The sequence below is a fragment of the Rattus norvegicus genome, chromosome 3, assembly GCF_036323735.1.
Source record: "Rattus norvegicus strain BN/NHsdMcwi chromosome 3, GRCr8, whole genome shotgun sequence".
Lineage (NCBI taxonomy): Eukaryota > Metazoa > Chordata > Mammalia > Rodentia > Muridae > Rattus > Rattus norvegicus.
In genome coordinates, this window is record NC_086021.1 from 78,553,272 (window position 1) to 78,568,360 (window position 15,089).

General features: G+C 49.1%; 2 protein-coding genes across 3 annotated transcripts in view; one reads left to right on the plus strand and one right to left on the minus strand.

Annotated features, from left to right (window-relative positions):
* The first annotated feature begins 1,073 nt into the window (after positions 1–1,073).
* On the plus strand, positions 1,074–3,604 carry Sp9 (Sp9 transcription factor). Its single transcript, NM_001191902.1, has 2 exons — positions 1,074–1,094; positions 2,142–3,604. Exons 1-2 carry the CDS (start codon positions 1,074–1,076, stop codon positions 3,576–3,578), a joined length of 1,458 nt encoding a protein of 485 aa, NP_001178831.1. The 3' UTR covers positions 3,579–3,604.
* A 9,562-nt stretch (positions 3,605–13,166) lies between these two features.
* The window catches only part of Cir1 (corepressor interacting with RBPJ, 1), a 29,872-nt gene continuing 27,949 nt past the window's right edge, over positions 13,167–15,089 (minus strand). Inside the window, exon 10 of one of the 2 annotated variants that reach the window (NM_001007799.2) lies at positions 13,167–14,340. In NM_001007799.2, the coding sequence (NP_001007800.1) occupies positions 13,662–14,340 (679 nt within the window). In that variant the 3' untranslated portion in view covers positions 13,167–13,661. The remainder of the gene's footprint in view (positions 14,341–15,089) is intronic. The other variant, XM_063284122.1, reaches the window with a different exon arrangement.

The following is a 15,089-nucleotide window of genomic DNA, read 5'->3' on the forward strand; positions in this document are numbered from 1 at the left end:
TGGGCTGATGCTTCCCACCCCCACGCCAGCCCCCAGCAAAACCTGGCAGATAATCAGCACGTCCCACTGTTTAGTGATATTTGACAACTGGGTTAACCTGGTATCTAGGCGCTGGCGAAGCCTACAAAGGGTGCCCTCAATTACCACCAGAAGCTTCTGGCATGATAGGCACTTGTATTACCCCCTGGGTCAGAGGCCAGAGCAACAATTAGGAAGTCACTTAGACCGCTGGAGGGAAATGGCGGGGTGCAGCATGCTCTGGGCTCTCCCAACAAGTCTGTGGGTGTAGACCTGCCTGGAGAGGCCCAGCTGTCCTTTGCGCCCTCTGCTCAATAGGACTCTGAGCATAAAAAGGAACACGGTGGGAACAGGAAACCGGGAAAACGACCATGACAAGGATAAAATCCATAGCAAGACTGATGGCTACAAGCTGAAGCTCTTCGCAGCAACAACGTGTACACACAAAGTGAACGCACACCATTTCCACTTGTGCCCTAGGCCGGGGTGTCCCCACCTCTCCTGCTTCTTTCCCACAAGTGGGGAGTGAAGACTGTCAGCCCTAAGTAGCGACGTCTTGAGGTGGCCAGGGGGGGTGGTGGTGGTGGTGGTGGTGGTGGTGGTGGTGGTGGTGGTGGTGGTGGTGGTGGTGGTGGTGGTGGTGGTGCTTGCGGCTTGGTCTCAACGGTACTTAAACCTGGCTTGGTACGTGAGTGTGTGTAAATTTTTAATTGCACTGTAATTTCTTCTGTCCCTAGCCCGCCCCCCTCCCACCCACGCCCGCAGACTTGACTGGCACGCGCCAGGAGCCCGAGCTCGGGCCCCTCGGAGCGTCTGATTGGCTGCGGGGCAGCTCCCGTCTGCTCTGCCTGCGCCCTCATTGGGCGAGAGGCGCAGCCAGCGGCACTTCAAAGCGGGTGCTCCTCGCACTTAGGCTGAGTTTTGCCGGCGGGAGCCCAGAGTCCGCTCGGCGCGAGCGCGGGACGCGGGAGCCGCGCGGGACCCGAATTGTGATTCCCAGCCGCCGCCAGGCTTAACACCGCTCCCGGCCTCGCCGCGCAGCCCAAAGACCTGCTATGGCCACGTCTATACTTGGGGTAAGTAAAAAGGCTAGGGCTGCAAAGCCTTTGCTCATTTTTGTGGTTTTGTTTTTTGTTGTTGTTGTTGGGTTTTGTTTTTGGGTTTTGTTTTCTTATGGCTTCTCTGGGTCAGAAGCTCTCAAGAAACTGTTAGACTACAGCTCCAGTTTCCTTTTAGCATTTTCTACATTTCCGGAACTGATGTTTTCAAGTTATTGGACCCTGGGACCTTTGCCTTTACCAGAAAAGAATTTCTTAAGCAAGTTCCCTTTTAATTGGTTTTTGAGGCAAAGCCGAATGTTTCTTTTCCTCCCTTCTTGGTTTTAACATCGCCCCCCCCCCCACCTCCTGCCACTTGGTTTGGGGATTTTTACATTACACTACAGTATTTTCTGGAAAGTCTTGTTTTGAAAGCCATGCAGTTACATTAATAAACATTTACATTAGCGTGGTTTCCCAGTTTGCCCTTGACTTTGAAAGCCATCACTAGGCCGCTTATACTTGGATTATTTTTGTAATCGTGTGTGTGTGTGTGTGTGTGTGTGTGTGTGTGTAAATATCAAAACTACGTTTTTGAACTATAAAAGAAAATAGACAAGTCGTAGCCACTCATTCAAGGAGTGTTCTAAGTTTCTCCCGGCCCTGGGTGGCTGTTTTGGCCATTCCCTTGCCCTCGCCCGCTATTTCTTGTGTTTATCTTCGTGCTAACCCCGGAAGGGAGACTTGGGGGTTTCTGGGAGAAGAGCGGGCTTATGGCGTCAACCCAAGTCTGATTCTAGACAGGGTGGCAGTGAACGAGGTGGAGAAAACCGAGGCATCTCTGATCTATAGTCTCATCGAAGAACAACTTTCCTCCTCGCTTGTGATCGCCTCTGTCCTGCGCGAGGCGCGGCGCGTCCCCGTCAGCGCGTGGGGAGGAGGCGCGAGCCAGGGTGCCAGGGCCCTCCGGGACTGGAGCAGGGAACGAGGCTGCTCACCGGTGCACTTTGTGTCTTCCCCCACTTCTTCCTGCCCTCCTCCTCCTCCTCCTCCTCCTCGCTCCCTCCCTCACCCCACCCACTCCAGGAAGAGCCACGCTTCGGAACGACCCCGTTGGCCATGCTGGCGGCGACCTGCAACAAGATCGGCAACACGAGCCCCCTGACGACACTGCCCGAGTCCAGCGCCTTTGCCAAAGGCGGCTTCCACCCCTGGAAGCGCTCCTCGTCCAGCTGCAACCTCGGCTCCAGCCTCTCCGGCTTCGCTGTGGCCACGGGCGGCCGCGGCTCGGGCAGCCTGGCGGGTGGCTCGGGAGCCGCCAACAGCGCCTTCTGCCTAGCCTCCACGTCCCCCACGTCGTCCGCCTTCAGCAGCGACTACGGCGGCCTTTTCTCCAACTCGGCAGCGGCGGCGGCCGCGGCGGCCGGCGTGTCCCCGCAGGAGGCGGGCGGCCAGTCGGCCTTCATCTCCAAGGTGCATACGACGGCGGCCGACGGCCTGTACCCGCGCGTGGGCATGGCGCACCCGTACGAGTCGTGGTACAAGTCGGGCTTCCACTCGACGCTGGCGGCGGGCGAGGTGACCAACGGCGCGGCGTCGTCGTGGTGGGACGTGCACAGCAGCCCCGGGTCCTGGCTGGAGGTGCAGAACCCCGCCGGGGGGCTGCAGAGCTCGCTGCACTCGGGCGCCCCCCAGGCCTCGCTGCACTCGCAGCTGGGCACCTACAACCCCGACTTCAGCTCGCTCACCCACTCGGCTTTTAGCTCCACCGGCCTCGGCTCCTCGGCCGCCGCCGCCTCGCACCTGCTCTCCACCAGCCAGCACCTCCTGGCCCAGGACGGCTTCAAGCCAGTGCTGCCCTCCTACTCGGACTCCAGCGCCGCGGTGGCCGCGGCGGCCGCCAGCGCTATGATCTCAGGCGCCGCGGCGGCGGCCGCCGGGGGCAGCTCCGCGCGCTCCGCTCGTCGCTACTCCGGCCGTGCCACCTGCGACTGCCCCAACTGCCAGGAGGCCGAGCGGCTGGGTCCGGCCGGGGCAAGCCTACGACGCAAGGGGCTGCACAGCTGTCACATCCCGGGCTGCGGCAAGGTGTACGGCAAGACGTCGCACCTGAAGGCGCACCTGCGCTGGCACACGGGCGAGCGGCCCTTCGTGTGCAACTGGCTCTTCTGCGGCAAGCGCTTCACGCGTTCGGACGAGCTGCAGCGGCACCTGCGGACTCACACGGGCGAGAAGCGCTTCGCCTGCCCGGTGTGCAACAAGCGTTTCATGCGCAGCGACCACCTGAGCAAACACATTAAGACGCACAACGGGGGCGGCGGGGGCAAAAAGGGCAGCGACAGTGACACGGACGCCAGCAACCTGGAGACGCCCCGCTCCGAGTCCCCGGACCTCATCCTGCACGATTCCGGCGTCAGTGCAGCCCGGGCGGCTGCGGCGGCCGCGGCGGCGGCTGCAGCGGCGGCGGCGGCGGCAGCTTCGGCGGGAGGCAAGGAAGCTGCGACCGGTCCCAACGACTCCTAGAGGTTGGCGGAGAGGTGCGAGCGAGCGAGTAGAGACACCCAGAGCGAGCGAGAGGTTCGGAGGGCGAGCGAGTGGGCGCACGGGAGGGCAGGGGCTCCAGTGACGCCCCCGAGCCCAAGCTGGGCGCGAGGTGGAGCAGCGCGGACCCCCGGGCGGTGGCTTGCTGGCGGCGCCGGAGTTGCCCTCCACCCATTGCGCCCAGATGAGAATCGATCGTGAGGTCCAAAAACAAAAGCGAGCCATCCTCCGACATAAGTACAGGTTCAAAACCACACACACACACACACACACACACACACACACACACACACACACACACACACACACACACACACACACACCGGAGACCCACAACCGCAAGAACGCACACTCCCGCGCGCGCACTCACAGGCACCCAATCGAACAAACTTCTCCAGAGAAGAGCAATACACAGAAATGTCCCTCCCTTCCCACTGCCCACTCCCCCCTCCATCCTTCTCTGTCCTTTTCTCAAAAAACAAAAACTAGCTACCACTCAGCAAAGGACTGTCAGAACTTTGGAATGAAAACAAACGAGACCTATAAAAACAGACCCTTTGTGTGGATTATATTATACATAAAATCTCCAAGTCCTGCTTGATGTCTACTTACAATGAGACTTTTTTTTTCTAAAAAAGGAAGCATCAAAAAAGGCTCAAGGTGAGATATTCAACTGGAAGTTTAGCAACAGTTTCTCTGTATTTCATAACATCTGTATAAATAGGGTTCAAAGGATTGTGTTCTCTTTTATTTTCTTGTAAATGTTCATTCGAATAGTTTTTTTTTGTGAATTCCTGGAATTCAGGGAGTTTCTTTTTAATTTTCTGATGCACTTTGTGAAAGTCAGTATATATGTAAAAGATATTTAAAATGTTGAGTTACCATTTCACTCAAACACGTAAGTTAAGGTCATCTAAAGAAATTAAATGCGTTTATCTGTATGAAGAGAATCTTGACATCATATTTTCATTTTGGTGTTATTAAAGGACTCTCAACAACATTCCTCCTTTAAAAAAAAATCCCGTTTCCCCCTCAATAATCTTTAATGTGGAATCAACTTTTTTTTCCGTTGGGAAACAAATTCCCATAATGTTAGTTGTAGGCAATGAAGTTTATATGGGTTGCAAAAGCCATAACACATAGACATTTTTGAGAAGTCAAAATTATTTATTTGTATATCAACAGCATAAATTAAATCGGGTTATAAGAATGTGTAGTTGTATCACTTAATGGGAGGGCTTGCAAAAGGTGACATTTTAAATCTTTGGATCGCCTTTTTAAAAAGCCAGGTCTTTTGACAGTTTTAACTGGAGAGGTACCTACCCATCACCCGGAGGGCTCAGAAAAAAATTGGTGCGTTTGTTTTTTTAAAACTGATTTTTAAACAATCTACGGGGGGGGGCGATATTTCTAGAAAAAAAAATCTTTTAGTTTCCAAGGCCCTCTACGTTGGGAGGCATCTCTGGGGAATAAATCGCTGGAGTCAATACCCCGGAAAAGACATTTCATGCCTAAATGAAAATCTTGTTAAATGTTATTAATTTTGACTTAGAGCACACAGCAGCCCCCTGTGCCTTGTATTCCCTTATTAGGGATTCATGTCTTATCAAATATCTAATTAATCTCCTAGACATCATTTGTTCTGGCCAACTTTATCTCAGCTGGTCCACTGGGAAAACTCCAAATATTCTCTGTGACAAAGCTCCCTTGAAGATCTTTTTAATTGTCTAAATTAACTGCACCAAATTTGCATGTCAAACGGTAAAGGGCAACCTGAGATAAAATGTAAACGTTTTAAAAGCCCCAAACTAAGCACTTGATTTGATAACTAGGCTTTTTAATGTTATGGAAGACAACTGCTCCTTTCCTTTTCAAAGACGGCTGATCTATGCAAATGGCGAATTGGAAATGCCTAGGTCCCCCTTGCCGTCAAATGGCCCTCGCAGGTTATTTGAATATCAGTGGCTGCTTCTGAAAAGGTTCAGGGATGCTCTCTGCCTTCTTTGTGATTACTCAGTGCGGCGTCTTATTCTGGAGAAAAAAACCTCAGGAATAATTAAAGGCCGGGATCAGGCCTGGGAACACATTTGGGACAGGAATCTCATTTAGACAGTCTCTTTCAAAATAAGGCACAGTTAAATTGACCAGAAGGCAATTATTGAAATGAAAATTATTTTCACTCTCTTTGTCTTCTGACCACCAACTTAACAGCCCCAGTTTGAAAGAGGGAGAAGGGAGAGGATGACGAAAGGAAAATTGGTAAATGAGACAATTTCGCAATTCGAAAAAAAAATGTTAGTTTGGAAAAGAAACGACATATTTACAGAATAAAAATATTTCTAAAAGACTTCTCACACAATAGAAACTGCAAGGGAAGTCAGCATCAATAAATTTCCCCCTCTCTTTTTGATTACTGGCCTTGAAAACTTGAATGAAGATTTTGATTCTTTGGAAAGAATAAATTATTGGTATTAACAGTCAACAAAAACTGCTCTGAAGGGCCAAATAGCAAGGCAGAGGGGGAAACAGCCGAAAGGTTCCCAGCGGGGAATCTGCAACGTGAGGTTCAGTGGCTTCTTCTTTTCTCCGGGCTCTTCTGACTCTAGTTTTCCTTCTCTTCGGTCATTTTACCTCCCCGGCTCATTCATTCCTGCCTGGGACGCCCGGCACCCCCACCCGCAAGGCGCCTTCTGGTTTGGGTCTGGTCTTGGGGAGAAACTGGCAGAGTATGCTTATTCTGGGGGTTTGGGGCAGAGGCTCTGAGGCCCATGAGGTGTCCCGTGCGTCTAGGGTCTGCAGGCTGGAGGTGCGGAGGTGAGTGCATGCTGGGGGTTCCTGAGGAATGAGGGCGCCGGGACGTCGGCCCCAGGCAGCTTTGTTTCTTGTTGATAATAAAGGCAGATCAAAGGGCCTGGCTGTGCAGGTCTCGCTCCCGGAGGGGCTCCCTCCGCAGGCCAGTGATCAAGGCCTCTGCGCGCTGCCTCTGCCCCGCGGGTCAGCCAACGTCCATCACCGAGGCTCCGGTGAACCGCGGGCGGCAGCCCAGACCCCAGTGTCCAGCCAGACATCTTGGGCTCCAAGCTGAGCCAAGAGGGACCGGGTCCCGTGCCCTGATTGGAAACCCACCAGGGGAAACATCCCAGCCCCACTACCCCTCCTGCCCCCCCCCCCCCCCAGCTCTAGGCATCCCAGGGAGACCTTGACCTCAGTAGGTGGTGACCGACTGAAGACGAAAATGGAAGAGAGCGAGCACCGGAGGCGAGGTCCATGAGCTAGGATACCAGCTGGGTCCCCAGTTGAGGTGCGGGGCTGTGCCTCCCCGGGGCCACCTCCGCTTTCCCGCGGCTTGGGCCTAACTGGGTCCCGGATAGAGTAGATGAAGAGTGCACGCTGGGAATGAGGGCTGCCGCCTGGAAGTGGATTTTGTGAAGCCAGGGCTGAGATCAGGGTCCAGGAGTCCCGCCCCCGCCGGGGTGAGGGGAAATGCAATTTTGTTTCAGCGAGTTTCCAGGGCTTTCTTGTTTCCAGCTCTCGCGCAGTAGATGAACCAAGACCAAGTTTGCTGGGCCTTGCGTCTAGTCGGTCCCAATCCACACCCTCCCCAGTATTTTTCTTTCTTGTTATAATTTACCCCCACACTTTGGAGGACCCACCGGGTCCTACCTGATGAGAAAAAAGGAGTAGAAAAAAAATGGGGTTTTCCCCCCTTTCCTCAAGGACGTTTGAAAACATTTGGATGAGATTAGATTGTGCACCTGAACCGCGTGTCTGGACATTCCGTCAAATCGTCACCAGTCGTATAAAATTGAATTTCTTTTTATTCACATGGAAACTTTATTTATTTTAACTCTAATCTTATTTGCATCTATTATCTGTATTCACCAAGGCTCTCTTCCACTACAAAAATGCAGATGAAGTAAATCTCACATAAATCCCGCCCATTTGTGTAATTGGTATACTAAGTGTTTATTTTAAGTGAGAATAATTTAGCTACAAATTTTCTTAAGGAATAACATTCTTAACACATTAAAAAAACTGAAAACTCTGATTTGCTTTTATGTTTGACAGTAGCTCTTGATTCCCCCAAGAGGCGTACGGCGAATGCGGCTCTCTGGCGCCATCTAGAGCTCCTGCATAGGAGCCCGCGCTGTCGGCCTAGCACTTGGCTTTTAGCGCTTGGAGACCTGCTTCTGTCGCGAACTCCGACAGCCCAGGGAATCAGGCAAAGAAAAGCAAGGTTTTGTGTTTTGGCTGGGGACAAGCCCCGTTTCGAGGGGACATTGCCTAGCGATGGTTCCAAGGGAAGAGGATTGTTTCTGGAACACACTTACTGAAAAATCCAAGCAAAACAGACTAACACCCGGCTTGGCCCTGGACCCAGCTTTCTTTCATTGTCTCGTTTAGCATTCTTTCCTAGGCGATTTCAGGGTCTAACAGCACTTCCAGAGGAAAAAACTGAGCGTTGTCGGTAGCGGCAGCGACGTGCACCCTGGATAGAGATCCCACGGTCTGCACAGCTTGCCTCACACACTTCACCCAGCGTCCTGGGATGCAGGGCTGCGGGGCCATGGGGTCTGCCTGGATTATCCAGGACGGGCGGGAACGCAGTTCACGCCACCAGGTCACCAAGACCTCCTCAGGTTCCCAGAACCCTTAGGATAGACGGGAAAGCCAGAGTATCACAGCTATGGCCAGCCTGGACCCAGCGAGCAGCTCAACAGACCTCTGCAGGGCCTCCGTGCTCTTGGAGGCGGCCGCTACCGGAGTGGGGCGCAGCGGGCATCTGGGCAGCCGAGGTAGGGCAGCTCGGCGAGGCCCCAGAGGGCGACCAGGAGCCCCCAGGGCCCTCGCTCCAGGCCCTCCCGTCGGGTGCGCACCCTCTCCCAGAACAGACCCACCCCTTTTGTCCTCGCCTTTTCGAAACCCAAATCTGAAATGAGATAACAGTTGGGGGCGTTGGCCAATTTTCTCTTCTCTGTGCATCGCCCTGCCTCCCGCCGCCCCCTTCCCTCCTCTTCCTAGTCCACTACCCCTCCCCCATCCACGAGCTTTAGACGGCTTGTAGCGACTTTCTCCCCTCCCCCTTCAGCAGTTATTGTATTTTAATTTAAAAAGCGACACCTTCCAACCCCGCGCCCGCCCGAGGAGGAAAGAAATGCAGTCTCCCGACGCTGTAAGAAAGGAGACGAGGCTCCGGGGTGCCCAGCTCCCTAAACTCAAGTCAGGGAAATACAGCGCGCTTCTGGGAACGCAACAGCCACCTTTGTAGCGGGTACTCGGCTGGGTTTGTATTTGCTGTTTTAATACAAACCCCGCCGCACTGCCTATTTCAAAGATGTGCTAATTACTACTTGGATAGCAGGGCGCAAAGTCCTTGTCCATTTCCCAGTACAAAGTAGGTTGCTAGAAAATTTGAAATTGCCTTTCAGCCTAAAGCTGCCTTACCTGAATGTCATAATTACAGTAATTATGTACATCCAAATTACATGCTAATTAAATTAGAATCAAATCGTTCTAAATCGAAATCAAATGAGGTAGTGAAGAATTAATCAATGACAACATAAATAGAGCGCTTCCTTCAGAGATATTTATTGTAACGATCCAAGGAGGAATTTGATCTGAAAAAGTCACCTGTTTATTTACTTTCAAATTAGTAATCAGTTATTATCCCTTCTCCATAATTTTAACCGTTCAGTGCTATTTACCCCCCACCCTTTCCAGACGCTGGAGTTTATAGAAATATGTATGAGGTAAATACATACAGACTTGCCTCCCCATATATTATTGGTATAAATATGTACGGTGTTTGGAACTCGAGTTAAGATTTCTAAAATGTCCGTGGGGACACATTCCTCCAGAGTCAGTTGGCCAGGATCCGGGAAAGCTTAATGTTAGAGCTGTAGGTTTTCCCAGACGGTAGCCTTCTTTTTCTTTGGAAATTCCCTGGGGGTTTTGCATTGTTTCGCAGGCACCTTGCCACTTAGGGGGTGATTCATTGATGAAAGAAATGCAGGGATAGGGTGTGACTCCCTCAACCCGCTTTCTTTTTGTAGATTGCTAGGAGAGTTGGTTATTTTCTTCTTTTGCGCCAGGAGCTAGAGATTAGTATTGGCTTCCCGAAGCGCGGTCTTCACCTGTGGAGCCCTAGCAAGCAGAAAAATTATCTTGCCTTCCGAGCCACGGCGGGCGTGTGCGCCCTGCGACCCGCGCAGGGAACACACGAGGGAGGCCGGGCAAGCTTTAGCAGGGATAGGGCCGCAAAGGGCCAGGCTCTCTGGGGCGCCAAACAACTGCTCTGGGCCGCAGTCTCACCAAGGGGCCTGGGAGTGTCTTTTGGCTGGATTTGGGCCACCGCAGTCCAGCGCCAGGGGGACCCATGCAAAAAGCTAAGCTGACCCTTTCTCCTAACGCTTGTGGACAGAAAGCTGAGCGGTTGTGAGCTTCTCTCCGTGTGCTGTGTCCCTGGTTGCCAGGTGAGAATCCCGGAAAGGTCCTAGAGAACGCGGGGTGCCGTGCCATCTAAGGATGGCCTGGTGACACCTGATCAGGACTCAGCCTATCATGCTCCCTCAGCCTTCTGCTTCCTTGATGTCCCTTCCAAGTGGAGATCTGATCTTGCCCGAAAGCCGCTGACAGCCGGGCAAGGGCCAGAGAGGTTTTCCATGTCATTAGTCGCGAGTAGGCGACTCATGGGCAGTTTGGCCAAATCTTCTATTGCAATCAGACCTTCGCATCTCAGTCTGCATCTCTCTACGGTATTAGGTACACTGTGGGACTGTAGGGTACTAAGTGTGTGGTGAAAGGAAGAAAGGAAGGAAGGGAGGGAGGGAGGGAGGGAGGGAGGGAGGGAGGGAGGGAGGGAGGAAGGGAAGGAGGGAGGGAGGGAGGGGATAAGAATTATCTGCTCCCTTTTCTGCCTTAGGAACCGCTTGGTAGAAACTTCAAGTCAGGAAAGCTCTTAGTTCTCAGGGCACTTTCAGATCTGACCCTGCTGCAAAGGCCGCCATTGCAGGCCTGTTAACACTTGTCAAGAAATGGTAACTGTTGTAAAATTTATCTTCTCAGAAAACCCACATAAGATAAAAGTACTTTTTTTTTTTTAGCTTTCTCCTTAGTCTTAATCACAGGGTTTGGAAGATGCGGCCTTCCTGAGAGGCCTCCAGCAGCATCTTGGTCATTAGGTCAGAAGCATGAAATAGCCCGTGCGGATCAAAATTTTGTGATTGAAATCGAGAACCGCCTGCTCCAACAGCGGGACTTGATTGGATCCAGTGGCCTCATGGAAGAATCTGGAAGAAAGATCTCTCCACAACCTTTCAGATAAAAAGCCTTCTTCATATTGCAACTGTATGATTCAAGCCAGATCCATGTCATACTGCAAGGTGAGACTTCCTGCCGCTATCCCGCAGCAACTTCTGCCCATTTGGGCAATTATTAAAGGAAATTATGACTAATTTACTATGTAGACATCCAGATAAACAAACCCCAACCTAACAGCCCGCTTTTTCCTGGTCATTTGTAAATCCACAGCGCCTCCTGCAGGAATTACTACGTCAGTGTTGTGTTAAACGAGGCTAGGGAGAATTGGAGCATTGCCCCTAAAATTCAAAATTTGTCCAGTACCTTTGCAGACAGGTCTACACCAAGGGGAAAAATGTTGACGTGTATCCAGATTTAAAAGATTTTCTCTATTAAGGGTAAGAAGAATGACAAATTTCATGTCTGGATTTGCAGAATTTCGTTTGGTTTCATTGAATTTAGAGAATTCTCCTTTGGCTACTTCCTAGAAGCCTACTGTTTTAAAGCTCATGTTCAGTCAGCCTCATCCCTCAGTAGCAGTGCGTGGAGACACAGGGAGCTTCGGGAAGGCTGTTGTTTCATGGTTTTGTGTGAGAGAATGCCGCCCTCTCCTTCTAGCTGTTAAGCTAGAGCAGGCCCATTGTGGTTGTCTAACATCTGTGGGTGGCCAAGGCCAAAACGTAAACTGCAGATGCACATGATCTCTAACCACTGGGGAATTTCCCTCAGAACTGGGTGGGTACGGTTAGACCTTTTAAAATTATTCCCTTATGGTTTAATATTCTCAACAGGAAGGACTAAATCAGAGATTAAAAAAAAACCTTAGGGGCTACCTTATAAAGTTAAGGGTGGTATCACATTTTGGTGAAAATCAAAGTATAAGAAAGTGTATTTCTTTAATTCATTCTTAATTATAGGATGCATTTCAACGTTTTTCTTCATGAGCACTATACTGGTTTGGAACCCTCTTTTAAGGCAGTAAGTATTGCATAGGTTTTGACATTACAAAAATTATAAAGTCTAAAAAGGTGTACGGCAGAAAATAATCACAGCGACACTGATGAACTCGGTGTAAATTAGCCTTTATCAATTTCAAATGCATGCTTTTCTAAGTGAAGGAGTGGGATCTGAGGTGTGCTGAGACATTAAAGGATATGGGGAAGGAGTTCAGCTCCTCGGGTTTCCTTCATGTGCATAATCAAAGGACTATTTACATCGTCAATGCAGCTACATCACAGGACATCTGTTTGTGTGTGTGAATTAGATATGGAATAGTTTTAACTCTTCCCAAATTTACTTTCCTACAGAACTTGGAAATGGTGATGGCCATCAAAAATCAGTATTTTTGTACTAGACAAGAGATGCTTTAAACAAATCAAACCCTTATTTAAAACAAAAACATTCATAATATGCAAAAAAATTTAGTTGCATATTATCTGCAATTTTAATTGAAATTAAAGTTTCCTTTTTTACCAATCCTTTGGAACATATGGCAAAATCCACAGCTAAATTAAACACAAAAACAAAAACAAAAACTATTGGCTTGGTCTACTCAGCGAGTTTCAGGCTAGCAAGGGCTACACAGTGACAGATCCTGTCTCAAAGAGGAACCCCCACCCCCAACATATATATGTTTAAATACAATATAGTTACTTTACATTATTTCTGTTTCATCTCCTGAAGAAAAACCTATGTCAACCAAAAAGGCTATTGTGGGCGGAGAGGCAGGCAAGAGGCAGAATAACACTCCCTCTGCCCCCCAAAGATAACCCTGTTTCTTTTTGTTTTGTTTTGTTTTGTTTTTTTCGGAGCTGGGGACCGAACCCAGGACCTTGTGCTTGCTAGGCAAGCGCTCTACCACTGACCAAATCCCCAACCCCGATAACCCTGTTTCTAATCCCTCAAAGTCATATGAATACGCTACACTTACAGGTGCAGATAAATTTGATAATCACTTGATCCTAAGTGTGGGGATGATTCTGGATCGGTCAGCTGGACCTGCTATATTCACAAGGGTCCTTACCAAGTGCAGGAGAGTGCAGACTTAGTGTCAGAGCGACTGACTCCAGGGTGTGGAAACATGTGAGTGCTCTTTGTTAGAAAAGGGGGCCAGACACCACGATTTTCAGAAGGAAGACAATTCTACTCATGCCTTCATTTTATCCTAGTGAGACCCATGTAAGAATTGATTTTTAGAACTGTCAAGTGTAAAGTGATTTTATATGCCAACATAGACAAATAGCTGGACATCCAATTATAAATATCATACTCTTTTAAAGTCTTAAGGAAACGCTGATTGGTATCCAGTGTTTTATTCACCCTAGTCAATTTCAACAATGATTACATTTTGCTTCAAGCAAATTTGTATCTTATAATAACAAATTTGAATTGATAATCATTCAAGATTCTGCCACTGTTTTAATGGTATTTCAAAACAACAACAAAAGCACAGAATTACTTACATATTTTAAATCTGGTACAAGGCAAAAGAAACAACTAGCAATAAGAAAGACAACAATAACAACAACAACAAACCGAAAACCACAGCACTAATATTCCCTAAATAACCCCGCAAGGATGTGAAAGTTTAAGCCTGCGGCACACAGGTTCTTTAATATTTGACAGGACACTTTTCAGAGATGGAAATGAACTGACTTTTTATTAGATAACAATGTGTACATCAGCCCTTGCTAAAGATGTTCTTGATGCCCAGGTGGTTCCTCCCGAGCTCTGTTGAACCTGCCGCTCTCTGTATCTCTTGGGTGCTCAGCGCGCACGCTCTCTTCTATGCTCGCTGTCACCATGGCTTCGGGTGCCCTTTCTCCCCTTCTGCTCCTCACTAGGGCTCTGGTGGGGCCGGCTCCTCGCCTCCCTTTCCCTGTGCTTCTGACCGCAAGGACTCCTGCTCCGGCTTCGCCTGCTGCCCTCAGCCCGGCTACGGCTTCGGCTTCCCCCGTTTCTGTCAGACCCTTTCCTCTCTGGACTGTGCTGGTGGCTTCTGGACTTCCGGTCAGAACCAGAATGGACCCATGTGCTATTTTCTCCAGAACTCTCTTGTTTTAGAAGCCTTAATTTTTCCTGGGCTTTCCCCCTGTCACTATGGCTGCTAGAAAGTTCTTCATAAAGCATGTTCTTAGACTTGTACTCTTTACAGTCACCGGATTTATTTCCAGAACACTTGGTTTTCTTCCTTTTCTTCCTCTTCTCTTTCTCTTTCTTTTCTTTGTTGTCACTCTCACTGCTGCTATCTGTCTCCGAGGAGGAGGTGGAGGATGAGGAAGAGGAAGAGGAAGAGGAGGAGGAAGAAGAGGAGGAGGAGGAGGAAGAAGATGAGGAAGAGGAGGATTTTTTATGTTTTTTGTGTTTATTTTTGCTCTTCTGTAACTTCTTCTTTTTCTTATCACTTTTCTTTTTCTTTTTTTTCTTTTCAAGTCTATCCAATTTCCTGTAGTTGGAAAAAAATAGTCCTCTCATCAACAAAAGAGAAACTGTCAACAGACTATGTCTTCTTAGATGCTACTAAAAATGGTGTCCACATCTAAACGCATTATTTACTTTATTTACTGATAAACCATTTTCTTCCTTTTAAATTATTTAAGCGTGTAGACATTGAGTAGAATTTAAATTAAGCCAACTTCCTAACTACACTTCAATGGGAATCACTTATCCTTTTGATAAAACATTCATATTGAGTCAGAGCATGAAATTATTTAGCATTCTAAATAATGGTTCTCTGATTTAAAGAAAACCTGGGAAAGATGTGTAGCATTAATTGGACCAATGCACAGCTAATCTTGTGTACATGCTTTAAGTGCAGGAATACTATTGCCCAGCAGTGGTGGCACACACATTTAGTATCAGTACTTGGGAAGCAGAGGCAGGGTGAGCTCTGTGAGTTCAAGGCCAGCCTGGTCTACAGTGTGAGTACCAGGATAACCAGGAATGGAGAGAAATCCTGTCTTGAAAAATCAAAAGCAAACCAAACCAAATTGAGGATTATCAAAACTGAGGATTATCTCTAAATTCTGAATTAGGATACAGTCTGATATTTTATTGTATAGAATAATTAACTACCTACTAGTTGTCATCAACTATCTAGTTTTAGAAACAGAGCCACTCCACTGCTGTATGAGTGTCCAGGCGAGAAGATAAACTGTTTAATGTGAGCTCGGTACTGAGACAGACTGCACTGGG